Here is a 21,453-nt window from a genome sequence, read left to right on the forward strand (position 1 = left end):
CCATCGCTCAAATCAATGGAGATCTCAGTTATATCTGTACAGATGTTCATTGTGATAAAGTTAATGAGAGATTCAGAGGCAGACTGAAGCTGGATCATCAGACTGGATCTCTGACCATCATGAACATCAGAAACACAGACTCTGGAGAATATACACTACTGATCAACAGCGACAGTGAAAAGATTCTGCTCAAAGTTTCTGTTACTGGTGAGTCATGATGTTTAAAAGCAGGTTATGTTTAAATCATCATCATGTGTAGGAGCCATAAGGCTATTAATAATGTTACTCAATGTCATGGCTTTATGGAGCTATTTTTCTGTACTCGCTCCTGTGGTAAAGGAAAAGAATTGCACCCCTTTTGGGTATTTTCCTGAAGGTAGCCATCTTAAACAGGAAGTGATGTGGCCAGGGACATGGGGAAGGGAGACAGTTTTTTGACCTATTTATAATAACAAACTACAAGATCTTTACACATTTACAATTTCTTTGGACTCTATAGTGAACTAAAAACAACGAGTATGAAATAAATGCATTTAAACAGATGGAAAGAACTGGTATGAACTGAACAAAACTAACTGGTAAAAACTAATGGATCATCAGTGGAAAAAGTTGAAAGTGATTCAGTTCTGTCTAATGACGCAGATCAAGAGAGAAAGCTCTGAATGTCACTGATATAATAAACATGTAGTGGCTTCCTTTCCTTCTTTAGCCACTTCCGTGAGGGAAAGTATCTTTGACGCTACGTCTGTTTTAACAAGACTTTAACTTTATTGTAACAAAAAGGTGAAAACTTAAAGACAAAACTATCCTTCCAAAACAAGCAGTGTGGTGTAATGTACTTAGACCTGTATTTCCCGTTATTGTATGCTTATGGATAATGTTTTACGGTGTGTACTTTACTCTTAACACCTTTTACCTATTTATTTATTATTCTCAGGTAAGGTAAAGAAAGTCAAATCTGACCTAAACCATAAGCATTCAAAAGGTACTTACAATTTGGTCAGAAGACTCCCCTGTGGTATGTTCTCATTAAAAGTCTCATAAATCTAAGTCTCGGTAGGCAGATTTTGTAATCAATTAAATTTATTTTAATCGGTTACTTTTCTTTTATAATCAACAAAAATATAAAGGCAAATAAAACTTCATTGTTTAAGTATAAAATACAATAATCACATCTTGAATCAAAGGTGTAGTAAGCTCTGGGCTTCTTCTCTTCTGCTTGGGGTTTCTTGTCCTCAGCTCTGGGCTTCTAGGCGTCGGGGGCACACTGGCGTATCAGTATCCCCAGGGGCAAATCAGTTCTTCAGTCTTTTATACTTCTGTTGTTTACAACAGGCGTTGGGTTGTCACTCCTCCAAAGTTTCCCAGATCCTTCTCCAGGCAGGTGCAAGCGGTCCACCTCTTCATGTCCTTGAACTCCAGTAAACTCAGCTAAGATGGCTGAGTTCATTTAAAGTTCTAGGAGTCTAGCGCACACACATAATCGCACTTTTCTGCTCCTCTTAACATGGGTTGGCACAGTCACATATACATACATAACCAATTACTGTACATCTATGCCAAAACAATATAAGCCATCTTTTACAAACAAAATAAATAACAACATTGAATGCAATGCATTATATCCAATACATTGGCTAAATAGGTGTAACAAAAAGGCATCTACAATAAACAAGGAGGCAGGTAATTGCATTTTCTTGATATTATACAACAATAATCTAGCATAGATTATGCTAATTTTGCTTTTATCTTTATAGCTGTGCTGTGGAGTCTGTTATTCTTTTATATTTACGATTGTTAGAGTTGTATCTTTATCGGTGTCATTATAGTTATGTCTTTGGTGTGTCTCTTGTGTTTCAGCTCCAGGTCTGCTTTCAGTTGCTGTAACAGCAGGAATAAAAGCAGAAATATCAGCGGGAATATCAGCGGAAATATCAGCAGGAATATTAGGAGTTGTCACTGTTCTTCTTCTCCTGGTTGTAACTACTGGTGTGATTTACTGTTGTTACAGGAGCTCTAGAAGAGGCAAGTATCACATATTGAGAGGAAACTGTTGTATTCTTGATTAAGTGTGTGTGTGGAAAACAAGGATGATGAGGTAAAATACTGTAGTAGCCTATGTCTTTGTAGAAATCTTATAAGATTCTCAGTTGAGTGCTAGTGCAACAAAAGTCCTTTCATTTTTTCCATTGGGAAATTGATTTCTAATGATAGAAAGCTATAAATGATTATATTTGCTTTTGTTGAAGCCATCAGCCTGCATTATTATTCTTTATTATTTTCAAAATAATAATTTTTAACTGTGTAATTTGTTAAGGTAAAACTGCATTACCCATGATGCTTTACAGCAAATATTCAACCAATCAGGGAGTCGAAACAAGCAAAAATGTGCCAAAAGATCTCTTTAGCTCCGCCCACTTCCATGAAGCAATTGCCGTAATTGAGTCGATCACCATACGCTCTCAAATACTTCAATATTTGAGGATACTGAATAATAGCATTTCTGCTCTTCTGCTGTAAACTTTCACATGAAAACGTTGATTACGTTAATGGCACATAATGGCGTTTCCATCAAAATGATCCCGAAATAAACATTCCAGACTGAATATTATTCACTGGTTGGTGGCAGATGTGCTGCTGATCTCATGAGTTTCTGTTACTGCTGTTCAATTTTCACTCTTTATAAATCTATGGTTTATTGTTTCCTCACAGACGGAGAATCCCAACAGGATCATCGTGAATCTGCAACATTGTTTTCATTGAGGTGAATCATCAAAAACACACTTCAGCTGTTCAGCTGAAATACATATTCATCATAAAGCTCTTTTCAAATTTTCCATGGCAATGTTAACCGACCTGTTACTGGAAGCACATATAATTTAGGACATTTAGATGAATGTTACTTACATTATCTGATAGTTGCAGCTTATAAACCTGGAATAGATTAACATTTATCATTTCTCATGCTTATTATAATAAGTGCCTTGTTTGAGACGATGGATTAGGTGTTTGTTGAAGGTTGAGAAGGAGTTCAGTGTTTCTGAAGTGAAGATTCTGATAGAGACTCATTATAATGGAAACACTCGGTGGCGCTTATTCACTGTAGTTACTTCATTATTATTCAGTTCAACAATAACCTACTTATTATCTTGATACATCCATAGAACAAATGCTTTGTGATATTTAGGAAGATGGAAACACTCAAATCAACATTTAACACTATATTTGCACTGTGACAACTTAAACCTTTAAAGGACAAGTTCGGTATTTTACACTTAAAGCCCTGTTTTCAGATCATTTCTGATGAAATAGAACGGTTAAGATTGAAATTTGGACAAATGCTGCTGGCCACAGCAGAAACTGAAAATTCTCGGGCCAGCAGCATTTGTCCAAATTTCGATCTTAACCACTGTATTTCATCAGAAACGATCTGAAAACAGGGCTTTAAGTGTAAAATACCAAACTTGTCCTTTAAGACAAACCGACATGAGCTCTCGGCACAGTCAACATCATTATTTCATTTACAAATGTATTAAATGCACAAATATGAAGATGATTTGCACTACACATCTTGTACTGTCAGTTTTTACTTGACTTGTTATCAATGTACTGTATTTGCATAATACAATGTGAAAAGTGTATAAAAACTTAAACGTTTGTATTGTGATTCAGGCAGAGCTGGTTTATTTGGTTCATTAGAACTCATTTAAAATCTTTATGAAGAAAATGAATTGGAAAAATACTACTTGAATCTGGTTGTCACTTTTACTCTTTATTTGCATGTTTGTACTGTAAGTGTATAATTTTTACTGTTGCTTTTAATAACAGAATGTGAATAAATGCAACATGTTAAATTTTCTGTTGTCATTTTAATTTGAGTTAAAATTTTAGTAATTTTGATTTTGTCCTTTTTATATTTTATACTTTTATATGTCCATAGTTTATTTTTTTAAAAATTGTATACAGTTTTAGTGCATTTCTGATTATAATGTAAAAAGTTGTAAACGGCAATTGTAGCGTAAAATAAATGATTTGATTATTGTAATAATATTTTTTTATTAAAATAATTATTTATATAATTTATTTATTAAACAAATTTATTAAATATTTATTATATAATTTATTTACAAAGTTACTAATATTTATGTCTTAAATTCTTTGAAACGTTCAAACCCTCAAGCTTTAAACATTTCAAAGCTTTTCTTCAAATTATGTTAACTGTTTCACACTAATACTCTAATACACTAATTTGACACAGAGTAAAAGTTAGTTTACTTATAGTTAATATTTTTCCTAATTATTTTCCTAATTTTATCCTAATTAACTAATGTTGTTTGTGATGATTCAATTGGTGCTATTGTAAGGTTTTACACAGTACTTATAAACAACACCTTTTTTCTAACAACTTGTGGAACCACTTCTTTGAGCATATTTTGGTGCGGTACAGAGCAGTGAGAGAATCCATGAGATCCACCCATCCATGCTTTCATTGTAGAGTTGAAAGATATTTGAATGAGTCACTGTAATGACCTCCTTCCTCTTCTTATCCCATCAGTCCACAGTTCTGGTTGGAGTGGCTGCTGCAAATGTGCTTATTATAATAACTGGGCAGTTGTCGAACTGTTTACTGCTGTTAGTGCTGTACCATCATGTGTGGTCTCTTTTTCTTCATATGTTTCCTACGTCTGAAGGTCTTCATAACTTTGTCCTCTGTGGAGGTGCATCCAGCAAGACGATTTTGTCTTACAGTTCCCACACTGTGGATCCCTGCTTTCTCAAGCTGCACCTGAAGTTTAACACCACAAAACCAGTTGTCATAAAACCTTTTGTGGGAAATCGGCACAATCAAGGCTTACTTCAAAACAATATTTCCACAATAATTGGAATTACTGGGTCCTCGCTCTGCAGGAGTACATTAATAGTTTCATTAATAGTGTTCCCCGGACATTTATCGACCATGTCCATAAAAGACGGCTTTTATAAAATTGGCGGTAAGATATATTGATAGGGTGACATCACATGAACAGATTTTTTTTTTTCACAAATGCACTATACAATACAGTACATGTTAAGAATTATTTTAATCTTTTTTATTATTATTCTGTTAATCTTATGATAGGATTCCCTAGAGTTATTGGAACAATAGACTGCATACATGTTGCAATCTCCACTGCTCTAGGGGAACATGAGGCAGATTATGTTAATAGGAAGTCCTTTCACAGCCTTAATGTTCAGGTAGAGATGATGTGAACATGTGAGATGATTATTTTCTGTGAGATGAATCTTTAAATTAATTGTAACATTAGCAAATATAACAATGATCTACTAAAACAATGATCTATTTCATCTGCAGATGACTTGTGGTCATGAACGTATGATCATAAGTTTTGATGCCAAATGGCCTGGCTCCAGTGCATTACTCACGAATTTTCCGTGAGTCTGTGTTGTGCCTTTAGGAGGCCAAAGGTCATCTTATCTTCACTCTGGTTTTACTGAGGGCCACATTGAAGCGGTGATGTGGCCCTGTCTGATGGTAATGATAGGGGGTTATTGCGTAGGTTGTTCTGTCCCAATTCAAATTAACAGTGTTTTGTACTGTACCAAATTTAACTTGCTTTCCTCAAAGCGCTGACACAACAAAGACTCACGGAAAATTCGTGAGTCAAGCACTGGAGCCAGGCCATTTGGCATCCAAACTTGTGATCATACGTTCATGACCACAAGTCATCTGCAGATGAAATAGATCATTGTTTTAGTAGATCATTGTTATATTTGTTAATGTTACAATTAATTTAAAGATTCATCTCACAGAAAATAATCATCTCACATGTTCACATCATCTCTACCTGAACATTAAGACTGTGAAAGGACTTCCTATTAACATAATCTGCCTCATGTTCTCCTAGAGCAGTGGGGATTGCAACATGTATGCAGTCTATTGTTCCAATAACTCTAGGGAATCCTATCATAAGATTAACAGAATAATAATAAAAAAGATACTTCAGCATTTAGCATTAAGCTTTGTATCATGACGATTTTTGCGTCATCGGAGTATTTTTTCCAGACAAAAAATAACATTAATTACATTAGTAACATTAACAAATATAACAATGATCTACTAAAACAATGATATCCTTTAGTGTGCAGTCTAGTTCGAGACTCCTTTAGTGTGGATCCTTTAGTGTGCAGTCTAGTTCGAGACTCCTTTAGTGTGCAGTCTAGTTCGAGACTCCTTTAGTGTGCAGTCTAGTTCGAGACTCCTTTAGTGTGGATCCTTTAGTGTGCAGTCTAGTTCGAGACTCCTTTAGTGTGCAGTCTAGTTCGAGACTCCTTTAGTGTGGATCCTTTAGTGTGCAGTCTAGTTCGAGACTCCTTTAGTGTGCAGTCTAGTTCGAGACTCCTTTAGTGTGCAGTCTAGTTCGAGACTCCTTTAGTGTGCAGTCTAGTTCGAGACTCCTTTAGTGTGCAGTCTAGTTCGAGACTCCTTTAGTGTGGAGTCTAGTTCGAGACTCCTTTAGTGTGCAGTCTAGTTCAAGACTCCTTTAGTGTGCAGTCTAGTTAAAGACTCCTTTAGTGTGCAGTCTAGTTCAAGACTCCTTTAGTGTGCAGTCTAGTTAAAGACTCCTTTAGTGTGCAGTCTAGTTCGAGACTCCTTTAGTGTGCAGTCTAGTTCGAGACTCCTTTAGTGTGCAGTCTAGTTCGAGACTCCTTTAGTGCGCAGTCTAGTTCGAGACTCCTTTAGTGTGGAGTCTAGTTCGAGACTCCTTTAGTGTGCAGTCTATTTCGATACTCCTTTAGTGTGCAGTCTAGTTCGAGACTCTTTTAGTGTGCAGTCTACTTCGAGACTCTTTTAGTGTGCAGTCTAGTTCGAGACTCTTTTAGTGTGCAGTCTACTTCGAGACTCTTTTAGTGTGCAGTCTAGTTCGAGACTCTTTTAGTGTGCAGTCTAGTTTGAGACTCTTTTAGTGTGCAGTCTAGTTCGAGACTCCTTTAGTGTGCAGTCTAGTTCCAGACTCTTTTAGTGTGCAGTCTAGTTCGAGACTCCTTTAGTGTGCAGTCTAGTTTGAGACTCTTTTAATGTGCAGTCTAGTTCGAGACTCCTTTTGTAAAGGGCCCTGACTGAGCCTGTTTCCTCCTGAAACATAATTCCACCACAAACATGATCATTACAAGTTTTCTGGAGACTAATCAAATCACAAAAAGTTCCTTGCCTTCCTACAAACACAGGACTGACTGTTATGTCAAGGGTTTTAAATCCCTACCTTGTTCACATTTCTTCTGAAGCCCATTGAGGTAGAGGCCTCAGTTTCTGGGGCAGGTTGTGTAAAATCCTACAATAAAAGAGATGTGTAAGGGCCAGTCCCTTTTTTATGCCACACATTCAAATGTTTGCCATAATAAAAAGCCCAGTGCATTCACATCAGCAACTGTCTGAGAACACACAGACAGAGTGTCTTCATCATTTCCTCCACCCTAATAAATAAAAGTAGGTCAATATAAAGCATAACTTGTAAAGCAGGTTATGTTTGGTGTTCTGTCTGCTGCATACTGACCTCTGTGTGCGAGACTGTGTGTATGTGTGATGGCTTCAACAGGGACACTGTATTTCCCTCTACTGCAGAACATACAGTCAGCCATATTTACAACTTAAAAGTAGTAATGTATTGCACACGTACCCAGTGTTACTTGCTTAGAGGAGCCAGCACCAGGGTCAGATTGTACAGCACCTGTAATCCCATCCATAATCGGCCGTCCCTTATTGCTACTCAGAGCCCACTCCTCCGCCAGTGTATTCTGGAGGAGTGGCCCTCCACCGGTTTTCTGAATTTCACTCTTTATCTATGTTTGCTGCAAACAAGTGTTTGTGATAAAATGTTCACAAAAATAATAAAAGGTTGTGGTAAATACTCACCACTTTTAATTATATTTTTTATTTTGTCTTTATCTGCTGCCAAGAACGTTTGGAGTTGGGGTTGCATCTAAAAATCAATGAATATTAATCTTTCTTAGTATATACATGCACATGTTTTATATATGATAAAAATAGGCTAAATTATGTATATATGTATGTGTAGCCTATATGTGTAATGTAGTACCGTATCCCCCAGAGTTAGATAAGTCCATACATACCCTTTTCAACTCGGTGTGTGCCGTAACTCTGTCTGACGCACCCACCGCTAGCCGAGCTTAGCACAAAGACTGGATGTAAATGGCTCCAGCTAGCATACTAAAAAGACACTCGCAATCTGGAGAATCACGGAGGGCCTGTCACTTCTTTGTAAAGACCACCCATTGGCCCAATGATGGAATCCAACGGCCTGGGTGAAGGGATAATGCAAGTATGTCTTTTCAGAGCTCCAGTGAAGTTCACTTAATTTATTGGAATTTAGTTTCAATATTACTTTAGCTCTATGCTTAATCTGACTCCAATTTCAAATGATAATCAAATTTAGATTGTGTTATTAGAAAATAGTCATAAATATTGATTATGAATTAATTTAGATTTTTGATTATTCTGAGCATCCCATACTTTCAATTATTGATTCATTAAGGGACCCGATGCCGCACAGAGTCACACGCCCCGAGTTTACGTGGATCTCATGGACACAGCCTCGCCAGTCTGATCTTGGTCAGAGGGTGCAGGGTTTGCTAATACCTCTTAAGTCGGTTGCCTACTGCTCACTCATACAAAAAAAAGTGTAGTTTATTTAGCCACTTCATTACAACTTACTAAATCAATAATAGACAGAAATCAAAAGGTCTTCGGATGACGTGCCTACTGCTCCGTTCATATGCGCCTTTAGTTTGACCTATCCTGGACACAGAGCTGCGGTAGTGCCAGCCTCCTCATAGTCTACAAAAATAATGATTTCAGGAAACTTCAGAATAAATCAAGATGTAACATTTATTTGTCAGGTAAAAATGTATCATGCCAATTACAGAAGTAAATGATTAAAAGCCAATTCAGAAATAATAAATACATAACATCAGTTACTCAAAGATGACTCTAAAAGTAAGCAATGCATTCCTGACAGAGACACACAGTGGTGTGTGTGTGTGTGTGTGTGTTTTCCAATGGAAAAACACTGAAACAGCACTGTATGGGGGTTTTCCTGGTTACAGATTCCCACAGACTGCTTTGTCGCCTACCCTTAAATACCCAGACAAGAACAAAAGGGTTGTACCAATATTTTTTAGGGTTGTTTTGGTTAATTCATGTACCCCAGGGGGGAAACACCTGGTTTCGGGGGAGAGGGGAGATATCCTGAAGAGACATCACCCAAAGAGGAGAACAGGATTCTCCTAAGTTCTCAATCTTTCTCATTATACCAATGACTGCAATGCAATTAAGACCATTTTACCAATCGCACTGAGACACTTAAAATTATACCAAACATGAAAAAGAAAAACAATAGATTCACAAGATACATCATATGTGATATATAGACATTGTTGTGGAAAAATTCAGTATTTCTTATATGCATTTGTTTTAAACCATTGTTAATCTCATTGAATCATGTATTTCTGTGAGTATCTTAGCAGCTGACGGAGGACAGGAAGGAACAGACGCAATAAAACAGATGGGCCAGGGAGATTGTAAGACCTGGGCTTGAGAAATGGTTCAGTCAGGAGAATACAGGGGTGTACACTAATGAAGCCCCATGCCCTCTCAGGAGGGGAACAGGAGATTATTTAAGTCATAAATGGAAGCCTTTTGGCTTCTCAGGGACAAAGAACAATTTGACCTGCCCAGGGGGGTAGAAGCCAATCCAAACCGGTTAAGATATGAGGATATCAGTAAGGAAAGTTACAGAAACTGGGGAGGAGGAGTATAGTGTCAGAGAAGACACTATAAAATGTCTGTTTTTGTTGAGTCTGTGAGGTTCTGTCTTCCTGATACCGGGTAGCTGCGGTAACTGTGAACAGAATTCTCTCTTTTTCTCTTTATTACAATTTGCCTCTGAAAGTTTTCTTATGCCTTTTGATCCTGTTTGATTAACCTTTGAAAATTGCTATTACATCATTCTTATTGAACTTTTGGTGACTTGACTCACGAGAAGAGGAAGGGTGGAGGGAAAGGGGGATGCAGAGATAAGGAAGGAGAAAAGTTTGGACAGGACAATGTCCTGTGCGATCTTCTTTGCGATCTTGTGTCCAGGGTGAGTTTTGTCTTAACAGGAAAATCAGTTCTTACAGTGATGTAATTTGTCCCATCAAATCCTAGTTTATTACATCTGGGGTAACAAACAGATATGAGGACTCGTGCAGCAATTAGAGCTTAATTAACATAAAGAAAACAACTTAAAGGAAGAAAATAATCAATGAAACATTTGCGTGTCCATCACAGAAGGACTTAAAGTCACAATTATACAAGTATATCGTGTGAAACAGGGCCGGAGTGGGGCCACTTTTCAGCTCGGGAGTTTCAGGCCCAAGACCGGCCCACTTTTTCCATGGTGGAATTCCAAATTAGCACTTTTTTTAAATTGGATAAATGAAGCAACAGTTCAGCTCGTACTATTGTGTAGTTTTTATTAATACCATGGGTTAACAAATAGTGTAAAGGTTAAATAATAATTCACTTAGACTTTATAAGAAGCAATTGTGACTTTATTTCACACAATTCTGACTTTATATTTCGCAATTCTGACTTTATAACACGTTTTGCGACTTTATATCACACAATTCTGACTCTATATCTCGCAGTTCTGACTTTATAAGCAATTGCGACTTTATTTCACGCAGTTCTGACTTTATATCTTGCAATTCTGACTTTATAAGAAGCAATTGCGACTTTATTTCACACAATTCTGACTTTATATCACGCAATTCTGACTCTATATCACGCAATTCTGACTCTATATCTCGCAATTCTGACTTTATAACATGCAATTGCGACTTTATTTCAGGCAATTCTGACTTTATATCTCGCAATTCTGAGAAATAAAGTCAGAATTGCGAGATAAAAAGTCGCAATTATCTTTTAAAATGTTTTATTCTGTGGCGGAAACAAAGCTTCCATACCTCCTGGCCTCTTCCTCCCATCCATCCTCCCTGACGCGTACCGTTACGGCCGGCCCAGCTATCAGTAACAGGCGCAGGCGGTGCCGCGGTAGCCTACCTGAGAAAACGTTTTGGAAAAGACAGGCTATGGACCCAACCAACTCTATAGGAGGGGAGGGGAGAACTCCCTCACATTGTACAACCCATGCAGAGTGCTGCGCGCTGCGGTGTCAGAATGCGGAACGTGTGTAGCCTAATGTAACTAATGTGACATTGAAATGTGAAGAAAAAAAAAAAAGAAAAGAAAAAATTCCTTGACCGGCCCAAAAGTGAAGCGGCCCACCGGGAATTCTCCCGATTCTCCCGATTACCCACTCCGGGCCTGGTGTGAAACAATCAGTTACATGAAATATGGCCCTTAATAAATCACCATGTAAACTTGTGTGACCTAAAAACTCATGCAGACTGGGAAGAAGCAAAGTTATTAGATTTAGTGTTGAAAAAAGATAAAAATGAAATCTAATTTGGAAGAGTTGAGCAAATGTCACCCCTTCAGTGGAATGACTCGTATACTTAAAGGGAGTGAGTGGTCCTGCTTCTACAGTTTTTAAAAGCGCATAAGGTTTTCTGTAAGGGTTTGGTTACAGTATTTATAACTATTTTTAACAATAAAAGCCTAAGTTGCACAACTCTTCTGAGTGACTGTAACATGCTTTTCATTTAGAGTTTTTTACTGTAACCTTTTTGGCTTTTGCAGTTGGACTACTGTATTTTTACAGTATGCAAGTGTTGAATATACAGACATTCAATACTATACAATATTCAGTACTATACTATACTGGCAGTGCATACAGTATTTATTCGCCTTACTACTGTAAGTTGTCATTACTATACTTTTTTACATAATTGCAAAATGAATTTACTATGTGACAATATACTGTTTTGTGTTTAAGAAATTGAGAAAGTGTTGAGAAATTATTTTTAGCAATTCTGTGTCCACGTGTGGGTTATACTTCCTACTGTCATGCTCATTACAGCAGAGGCAGCAGCTGCTTACACTAAACTGTGCTGGAGAAGATGGTGGAAACTAGTCTCAGCCTCAGACATCATGCCCACACTTCAGGAGTTTCCATCTGTTTAAAGGATCAGTTCACCTTAAAAATGAAAATGTTCTGATAATTTACTCAACCCATTGCCACCCAAGATGTTCATGTCTTTCTTTCTTCAGTGGAAAATAAATTAAGTTTTTGAGGAAAACATTTCAGGATTTTTCTCCACACAATGGACTTCAACGGTAACCAAATTGTTGAAGTCCAAATCATTGCAGCTTCAAAGGGCTCTGCACGATCCCAGCTGAGGAATAGGGTCTTATCTAGCGAAACGATCGGCCATTTTCAAAAAAAAAAAAAAAAAAAATACTTTTTAACCACAATTGTTCGTCTCGTGCTGGTCTGCGACACACCAGGCATTACGTAATCACGTTGGAAAGGTCACGCTGGACGCAGGCGGAAGTACCGCCCCATTGTTTACAAGCGTGGAGAAGGAGGATCGTTCAAATGTTATTGTATGTTGAATGACATATTTATGTCTTTTTGTCAGTTTTTTGTTTAAAATGGTCCTTTCGTGTGCGTATGTTTAAATCAATGGGGCGGTACTTCCGCCTGCGTCCAAGCGTGACCTTTCCAACGTGATTACGTAATGCCACAGACCAGCACGAGATAAACAATTGTGATTAAAAAGTATATACTTTTTTTTTGCTGGATTTTCAAAAGTATGTGAAGTTTTAGACACTGGTCTGTTATTGAAGGGTCATCAACTTTACATTTTGCTTGAAGCTTATTTAAACGAACCGTGATTGGTTGCTTTACTTGTGAGTCAGACGGCCTCTTGGTTGGTCCTTGGCAAATGAAAGTTGATTGAGTCCAGATCTTCAGCGGTGAGTCTGAATGTCTGGCTACATGAGACCATAGATATCATATATAAGGCTAGATGTCTCGTGCGCACTGCTGGCCAATGGAGGTCGACGTCCGCACGTGGCGGCCATCTTGCCACAGTGTACTCGCTCACTACTTCAATGGTGCATGTACTTTTAAATAACCATAACTTGCTCATTTTTCTACCGATTTTCAAACGGTTTGGTTTGTTATAAACGTCAGAGATGTAGTTATGACACTGCATACATACACTGCATACATATGAAAAATTATAACATACATGTTCAAGCATTCGGAATTATAGCCACGTTAATAACGTTTGTAAGAAACCAAACCGTTTGTAAATCCGTCAAGATTTCAGCGAGATAAGAGGATTTGTGTGCGTGCTGATCATTCACCTTAATGCACAGAGCACTGTGACAAGATGGCCGAACGATGATGCCGGAAGTGACTGCGCCATAAGACATCTAGTGTTTATATATGATATCTATGCATGAGACCAGGAAAAGCCTCAGTCAGCTAATTGGGACATTTTTTGGTAACCTGTGCAAATAAATCTATTCTACACATTTTAAACAAATGTTCAAGGTCTCTTTTATCTCCAACTACAGGTTTGAAGGGATGTAAGGGTTTTTTGTTTTGTTTTTAATAAACAGAGATTCATACAGCCATTTTCAGGTAAATTGGGTAAAGTGCAATTTGTGAAGTGGGACACACAATTTCATGTAGTTTGTGCTAGGATACTATTGCTCACAACAATTACTTAATAAATTAATAATAAATTTTACATTTATCAAAACACATTCTTGGATTAATGATGATGATGATGTTTCATGCTCAGCGCTGTGTTCCTTTTTAAATGTATTATCTTTTATTTAATAGGATGTCCCACTTTTACTGAATTTACTGTCCTGTTTTATCTAACATGTTAACATTAGGACTGTAACAAAACCTTATACTTTTTAAAAAAATCAAACAAAGTAACTTGCACATCATTGCATGAAACTGAATTATCACATGAACAGGTGTGATACAAATTTATATTGTAGATTGAAATAGTTTGTATTAGAATTTAAACTTTAACAATTTGATTAGACTGAAACCATGTAGCCTACAGCCACAGAACATGTTTCTCAGACTTCCAGCTCTTGAGTAGTGACCACGCCCACATGATGTACATTTGACCAATCAGTGGAGCTAAACTCAGCCCTGTAGAGAGAACTGTCTTTACTGCACTTTTTTCTCTCTCCTCACCGCAACCTTTTCTTTCAAGCCGCAGGCGTTTGGCATCTCAAATGATCATGTGGTCTCTGACAACCACACACCAGAGACATAAATACCGCTGTTTTGAAGCAGTGCTATTCCATTCATTCAAGGTGTCAAAGCACGATTGAGAAGAAACATGGAGACAAAGAAGTTTTTCGTTTATTTGTTCACAGTTTCGGCATTCCTCTTGCACGGTAAGACATTTATTTATTTATTTCTCATTAGGTCAACGAAAAGAAAAAGAATGCGTTTATAGAGTTCCCTGCTCAAACCAGAGATTTATTCAAGACCCAGACAAAGACCTGTCAGTCCAAGAACCAGGTAGCCTAAATATTAATGAACCAAAATAATATTTAATATTTTCTTTTTAATATATTTAATCATTTTTTTGTAGTAAATTTGTCCAAGTTGTTATGTCAATGCAAATCAAATTAACCAAACTTTGAGTGTCTTAACGCTGGTAGGCAGGATAAACGCTATAAAAAAAAATAATAATAAGATTTTGGTTTGTATTTCACTGTCCACATCTAGAATTAACAAGAAACATCTAAATAAACTTAAGGATTAGGAGGATTTGGGCTTCTCGATTTTAAATATTATTATTTAATATTATAATTAGACATGTGCCGGTATTTGGTAATGCGATCAATCGCGGTAATGAATATGCACGATATTGTTATCGCGGGCACTTCAAAATACCGTGAAAAATAATAGATCAGAATTTAGATTTTTAGAACGCGCATTAGCTTATTTTCCATCAACCGCTTAAAAAACACTGCGTATATGCTGCGCGAAACACGTGCGCACTCTGATGTAAACAATCCCCACATGTATTAGCACTGTGTGCATGCGGCACAGTGCGCATTCTAGTCTAATGTAAACAATCCTCACATGGAGAAGAAGCATGGCGGAAGGAGGAACGCTGCCGTCGATTTATCCTCCATCTAAAATCAGGGCTGCCAACTTTACGCATTCAGCGTGAGACACTTTTCACACGCTCTCGCGCCACACATCCATTTTCTCACGCAGAGAAAAATCGCGGAGCAAAGAGGACACTGACACCGACAGACTAGACAGAGCAGGTTCGTTCACAAAAAAATTATAAGCTCTCCTCTCAGGTTCTGTCCATTTTATTACGAAATTCAGACAATACCGTTTTGGTGCTTGTGTAAATGTGACGTGACAGATCGCTGTAGCGCCTCAGTTCAAGTAAACCGATCATCTGTTACCTCTTATTTAAAGATACAGTACAACTTACCGAAAGGTATATATGGCTCATACATAATATCGATCAATCAGTGTTTTTCAGCCACGGAAAGGGGTCAATAAAACTGCAGGACAACAATTATGTCACAGAACGTTACATTTACCTCAGGAAAGCCATTTAATGACCAGTATGTTAGTTGACTAGAAAAAATATAGAGAGGAGTATTTTGCTACATATGTGCACTATATTACATATTTATTATATTTTTACTTATGTCATTACATAATTGTTATTATAATGAGAACCTTTTTTTATAATTTATAATTATAATTTTTAACCTTTAAAGGTGCATTGCGCAAGTCTCTTGAGTTTTTGCAGAACTATGCCCCCTCTGGCGGCAAGCGAAACTGCAACCAGAAGTGTGCACGCTCACGGACAAAGGTTTTCTTTTTTTTTTATCTTACGTGGAGTTTGCGTTGGTGTTTGAAATGAACAATACGGTCTCTTAAGGCCAATTTATACTTCTGCGTCGGGTGCGCGTAGTAGGTACGGCGCAGCATACGCATAGACGCGTATCATACGTCGTACCCTTCGCCGTACCCTGACGCGCACCTCCTCAAAAATGTAACTACGCGTCGCGGCGACGCGGACCGCAAGATCTGTGATTGGTCGGCTTGGTAGCATCGCATTTCCTCTTACACATTTCCGGCGTGTTCTTCTGCACCGCCCGTCATTTTTAAATTCGGTTCAACCGTCAACAGGTTCACAGGTCGCACGTACCTTGTCCTCCGACGCCTTCTCTCGTTTCTGCCTTTTAGTTTTAGTGATTTCACAAAAACTGTTTTTCCACCTCGATAAGCTCCAACTCCAACATGATCCACTCTCTTTCAGACGCTAGTAGCCTAAACTCAAAACTAAACACATCTAAACACAGTGGAAAATTAAAACCCGCCCCCGCCAACTAGCGTCTCGGTGGTGTAACTGTAGAGCAACACAGACATAACGCAGAAGTATAAATGCTCACGACGGAGTCACCTACGTGCGTAGCCTACGACGTACACTACGGCGTACACTCGACGCAGAAGTATAAATTGGCCTTTAGAATCCATCTTCTACGGAGAATGGCGGCGAATACACACACCTGCCAGACATAGCCAGGTGAGCGTGCCGTGAACGCGCATGACGTCACGCCCAGTCTAAAATTCCGGCCCGAATCCCTCTTATTTATTTTACTTTACAGGATTATAGAGACAATCTCAGTGATCAGAGAAGGGCTCATTCAGCCTATCAGGCAATTGTTTAAGCATGTATGGGTTAGAAAACGGGTATTTTTAACATGAAAAGTTGCTTAATGCACCTTTAATCATACCAGCTGACAGGGCTCTCTGTATGTTTACAGCATTATGTGAGACGTATTTTTTCTTCAGAAAAATTAACATGTAGGCTATCTACTGTAGCCTAGCTAACTTTTATCCAAATGAGTCATTATTGAATCAAGATTGAAATCAAATCCCAAGAACTGAATTGAAATTTGTGTTGTGTTAAGCAATAATACAAACAGTAGCCTACCAGTCATTGTACCATGTAAACATTGTAACATGTTGCCATTAAACTTAATACAATTCTGTTTAGTTACCAAATGTTGTGACAATCACAATTACACTTATTGTGATGCAAGTTGTTTTTTTTACATTGGTTTTAATATTCATGAAAACATGTGGGATGAGTGCTTGAGAAATGTATACATGTTCAGTTCAGGTCAAAACCTTAGTAAATGTATCCCACGATTTATCCACTCTGTAATAATAGTAAAATGTCACCCTGTTTTATTCTTTATGGTCATGTAGTAAAATTCAGTCATTTTGGTATAATGTATATTTCACTTTCTTTCTGAAGCGCATTCTATTGATCTGGAGCCTCAGCCTTGCATTGGACTTTTAGGAGCAGAGAATGCTTCTTGTAGTAAGTATCAGACAAAGCCCATTTCACTGTGTGTGATGCTTGCAAAAATACTTAATACTTAAAGGGTTAGTTCACCCAAAAATGAAAATTCCTCACCCTCATGTTGTTCCAACCTACATAGGCTTCTATAGACATTATAACTTGCCGGCCCAGAAAATGTATTAAAGACATCGTTAATATAGTCCAAGTGACTACATATTTTTGTTTGTTTTTTTGCGCACAAAAAGTATTCTCGTCGCTTTATAAACTTAAGATTGAGCCACTGTAGTCACTTGGACTATATCAATGATGTCTTTAACTTTTCTGGGCCAGCAAGTTATAATGTCTATAGAAGCCTATGGAGGAGTGATCCAGCTCTCAGATTTAATCAAAAATATCTTAATTTGTGTTCCGAAGATGAACGAAGGTCTTACGGGGTTGGAACAACATGAGGGTGAGTAATTACTGACAGAATTTTCATTTTTGGGTGAACTAACCCTTTAAAAGCTGTAAGTATCTAGCTCAAAGTAGCATGTACAATGGACCCGCTTACGTTTGATGAGTTATTTATCCTGTATACTATAGTTACTGTTTTGGTGGCATTGTGCGTGTGTGTAATATTTGTTTTTATGCTGCTTGTTTGATCTGTAGAGAAACATTTTTATAGCACTTCCTCTTTTATTATTTTGGATACCTGTCATAGACATTACATCATTTTCTGTTGATTTCTTCTTCAGGTGTGTGTGGTGTTGATACATACAGAGTGTCAGTGATGGAGGGAGATTCAGTCACTCTAAACACTGGTGTTAAAACAAACCAACAAGAAAATATTAAATGGTATTTTAATAAGACTCTCATCGCTCACATCAAAGGAGATCTCAGTATTATCTGTACAAATGTTCAGTGTAATAATAAAACTGAGAGATTCAGAGGCAGACTGAAGCTGGATAATCAGACTGGATCTCTGACCATCATGAACATCAGAAACACAGACTCTGGAGAATATACACTAGAGATCATCAACAGCAGCGACAGTGAAAAGATCTTCATTGTTTCTGTTCATGGTGAGTCATTATGTTTAAATCATATCATCATGTTTATTATATCAGTGACATTCAGAGGTCTTTCTCTTGATCTGCGTCATTGAGCAGAACTGAATTACTTTCATTTGTTTTGTTTTTCCACTGACGATCCATTAGTTTTTAACAGTTAGTTTTGTTCTGTTCATTCCAGTTCTTTCCATCTGATTACATGTATTTATTATTTCATACTCATTTTCATACTTGTTTTTAGCTCTCAGAAAAAAAGGTACAAAAGCTGTCGCTGTGGTGGTACCTTTTCAAAAGGTACCGCCACAGCGACAGCTTTTGTATCTTTTTTTTCTGAGAGTGTAAAGTGCAAAGAAATTGTAAATGTGTAAAAATCTTGTAGTTTGTCAGTTTATCTCATATAATGATCAGAAGTGTTTGCAAATCATTATAAATACTTTAGAATTATAATGTGCTTATTTTGCAATATTATAATGTAGAAATGTATATTTCAATGTAGTAATGCATTCTACTAAACATGTACGTGTGTAATATATGTGCGGGTCTGTAAAAAAAGAAAAAGAAAAACTCCAGCAGATGACATATAAACAGTAAATCTATACGAATAAATACATCCACGATTAACTTGATATTTAGCAATTTTGCACTTCATTTTGTTTCTAATGAATTTGTCAAGATCCAGGAATTGAAAACACACAACTATTTTCACACTTGTGGAGTTTTTTCCTCTAAAGATCCTCCAGCATCTGTTGGTTTGTGTTTCAGGTGTTTCTGCTGCTGAACGAGATCAAATGAGGAGAAAGACAGTGAAAGAGGGAGAATCTGTTACTTTAGATCATCCTGGTGTAAGAAACCCAGATGATTTGATGAAATGGTATTTTAAAGACATTCCCATCGCTGAAATCACTGGAAATCAGAGTCAGATCTATACAGATGTTCAGTGTGAAGAGAGATTCAGAGACAGACTGAAGCTGGATCATCAGACTGGATCTCTGACCATCACAAACATCAGAAACACAGACTCTGGACTCTATAAACTACAGATGAGCAGCTGCAGATTCAGGATCATCAGGAGCTTCTGTGTTTGTGTCACTGCATGGTGAGTCTCATTTGCTCTTTAGAATTATAGCAACTTTGTGGGTGTTTTAAGCCCCCAACGGCGCCTTCCAGGCAGCGAGGGGATGGGTAGGTTTAAGGTTGAGGGTATGGTTAGCTGCCTCTAAGGAGCCATTGGGGGCTTAAAACACCATCGAGCAACTTTGTGCCGGCCCAGATCTGGCACATGTGGAAAGAAGATCTGAGTCACATGCGGTGTGGAATGATGGCACTTGGGTGGACCGCTCCTGTTGGCCAGATCTGGGCCACAAGTAGGCCATAGCAATGCCACATGTCAGCCAAGAGCAAAGACATAAAACTACTGGACCTTATCTGAGCCACAAAATCTTTCTATATTATTAATCTCAGCTTTAACAAGCCTGTTAACATGCAGAATCACAGAAGAGAAGAAATGTGTGTGTGTGTGTGTGATTATTTAATTATTTCAAAGGAGGCCATGGTGAAAAACAAGGATTAGGTAAAATACTTCATTAGTATGTCTTTAGAAATCTTATGAGATTTTCAGGAGAGTGCAACAAAACTCCATTCATTTTATCTGTTGGGAAATTGATCAAATACAGCCCTACTGAGAGCTACGAGGTTATTAATCGATAATATTTGCTTTTGTTGAAGCCGTCAGTCAGCATTATTTCAACTTATTGACAAAATAATCATGTTTAACAGCGGAATTTATGTTAAAACTACATTACCCATGATGCTGTACTGAACATTCCACCAATCAGGGAGTCGAAACAAGCCAAACATGCAAAAAGATCTCTTTAGCTCCGCCCACTTTCATGAAATAATTGCCATAATCCAGTCGATCTCCATACGCTCTCAAATACTTCAATATTTGAATATACTGTATAAAAGCATTTCTGCTCTTCTGCTGTAAACTTTCACATGAATGAATGGAGTTTCCATCAAAATAATCCCGATGAGAAATAAACATTTCAGACTGAATATTATTCACTGATTGATGGCAGATTTGCTGATTTCACGAGTTTCTGTGACAGTTACTGCTGTTCATTTCTCTCTATATAACAATCTTCAATTTATTGTTTCCAGACGGAGAAAGATCACGTGATCCGAGAGAATCCCAACAGGATCATTGTGAATCTGCAACATTATTCCCATTGAGGAGAATCAGCAAAAACACACTTCAGCTGTTCAGCTTTAACCTGAAATACTTTACTTATTCATCATAAAACACTATTTACATGTTATGGTAATGTTAACCGACCTGTTACTGGAAGCACATATAATTTAGATGAACATTATCTGATAGTTGCAGCTTATAAACCTGGAATAGATAAACATTTATCATTTATCATGCTTATTATAATAAATGCCTTGTTTCAGATGATGGATTAGGTGTTTGTTGAAGGTTGAGAAGGAGTTCAGTGTTTCTGAAGTGAAGATTCTGATAGAGACTCATTATAATGGAAACACTCGGCGGCGCTTATTCACTGTAGTTACTTCATTATTATTCAGTTCAACAATAACCTACTTATTATCTTGATACATTCATAGAACAAATGCTTTGTGATATTTAGGAAGATGGAAACAACATTTAACACTCAATGACAACTTAAACCTTTAAGACAAACCGACATGAGCTCTCGGCACAGTCAACATCATTATTTCATTTACAAATGTATTAAATGCACAAATATGAAGAAGATTTGCACTACACATCTTGTACTGTCAGTTTTTACTTGACTTGTTATCAATGTACTGTATTTGCATAATGCAAAGTGAAAAGTGTATAAAAACTTATACACATTATTTTGCATCAAAACAGTGTGTGTTGTGATTCAGGCAGAGCTGCTTTATTTAGTTCATTACAACTCAGAATCTGAAATGTCACTTTTGCTCTTATTTGCATGTTTGTACTGTAAGCTTTTAATAACAGAATGTGAATAAATGCAACATTTTAAATAAACTATTTCATTGT

General features: G+C 37.3%; 1 protein-coding gene across 1 annotated transcript; it reads left to right on the forward strand.

The window, feature by feature from the left end:
* Positions 1-14,167: 14,167 nt before the first annotated feature.
* Positions 14,168-21,453, forward strand: LOC311085411 (uncharacterized protein). Its single transcript, XM_084117919.1, has 5 exons — positions 14,168-14,398; positions 17,308-17,373; positions 18,090-18,416; positions 19,167-19,500; positions 20,565-21,453. Coding segments are annotated over exons 1-5 (786 nt in total). The 5' UTR covers positions 14,168-14,340; the 3' UTR covers positions 20,566-21,453.

This window comes from Abramis brama (genome assembly GCF_963993115.1).
Source record: "Abramis brama genome assembly, chromosome: 6".
NCBI classification, from domain to species: domain Eukaryota; kingdom Metazoa; phylum Chordata; class Actinopteri; order Cypriniformes; family Leuciscidae; genus Abramis; species Abramis brama.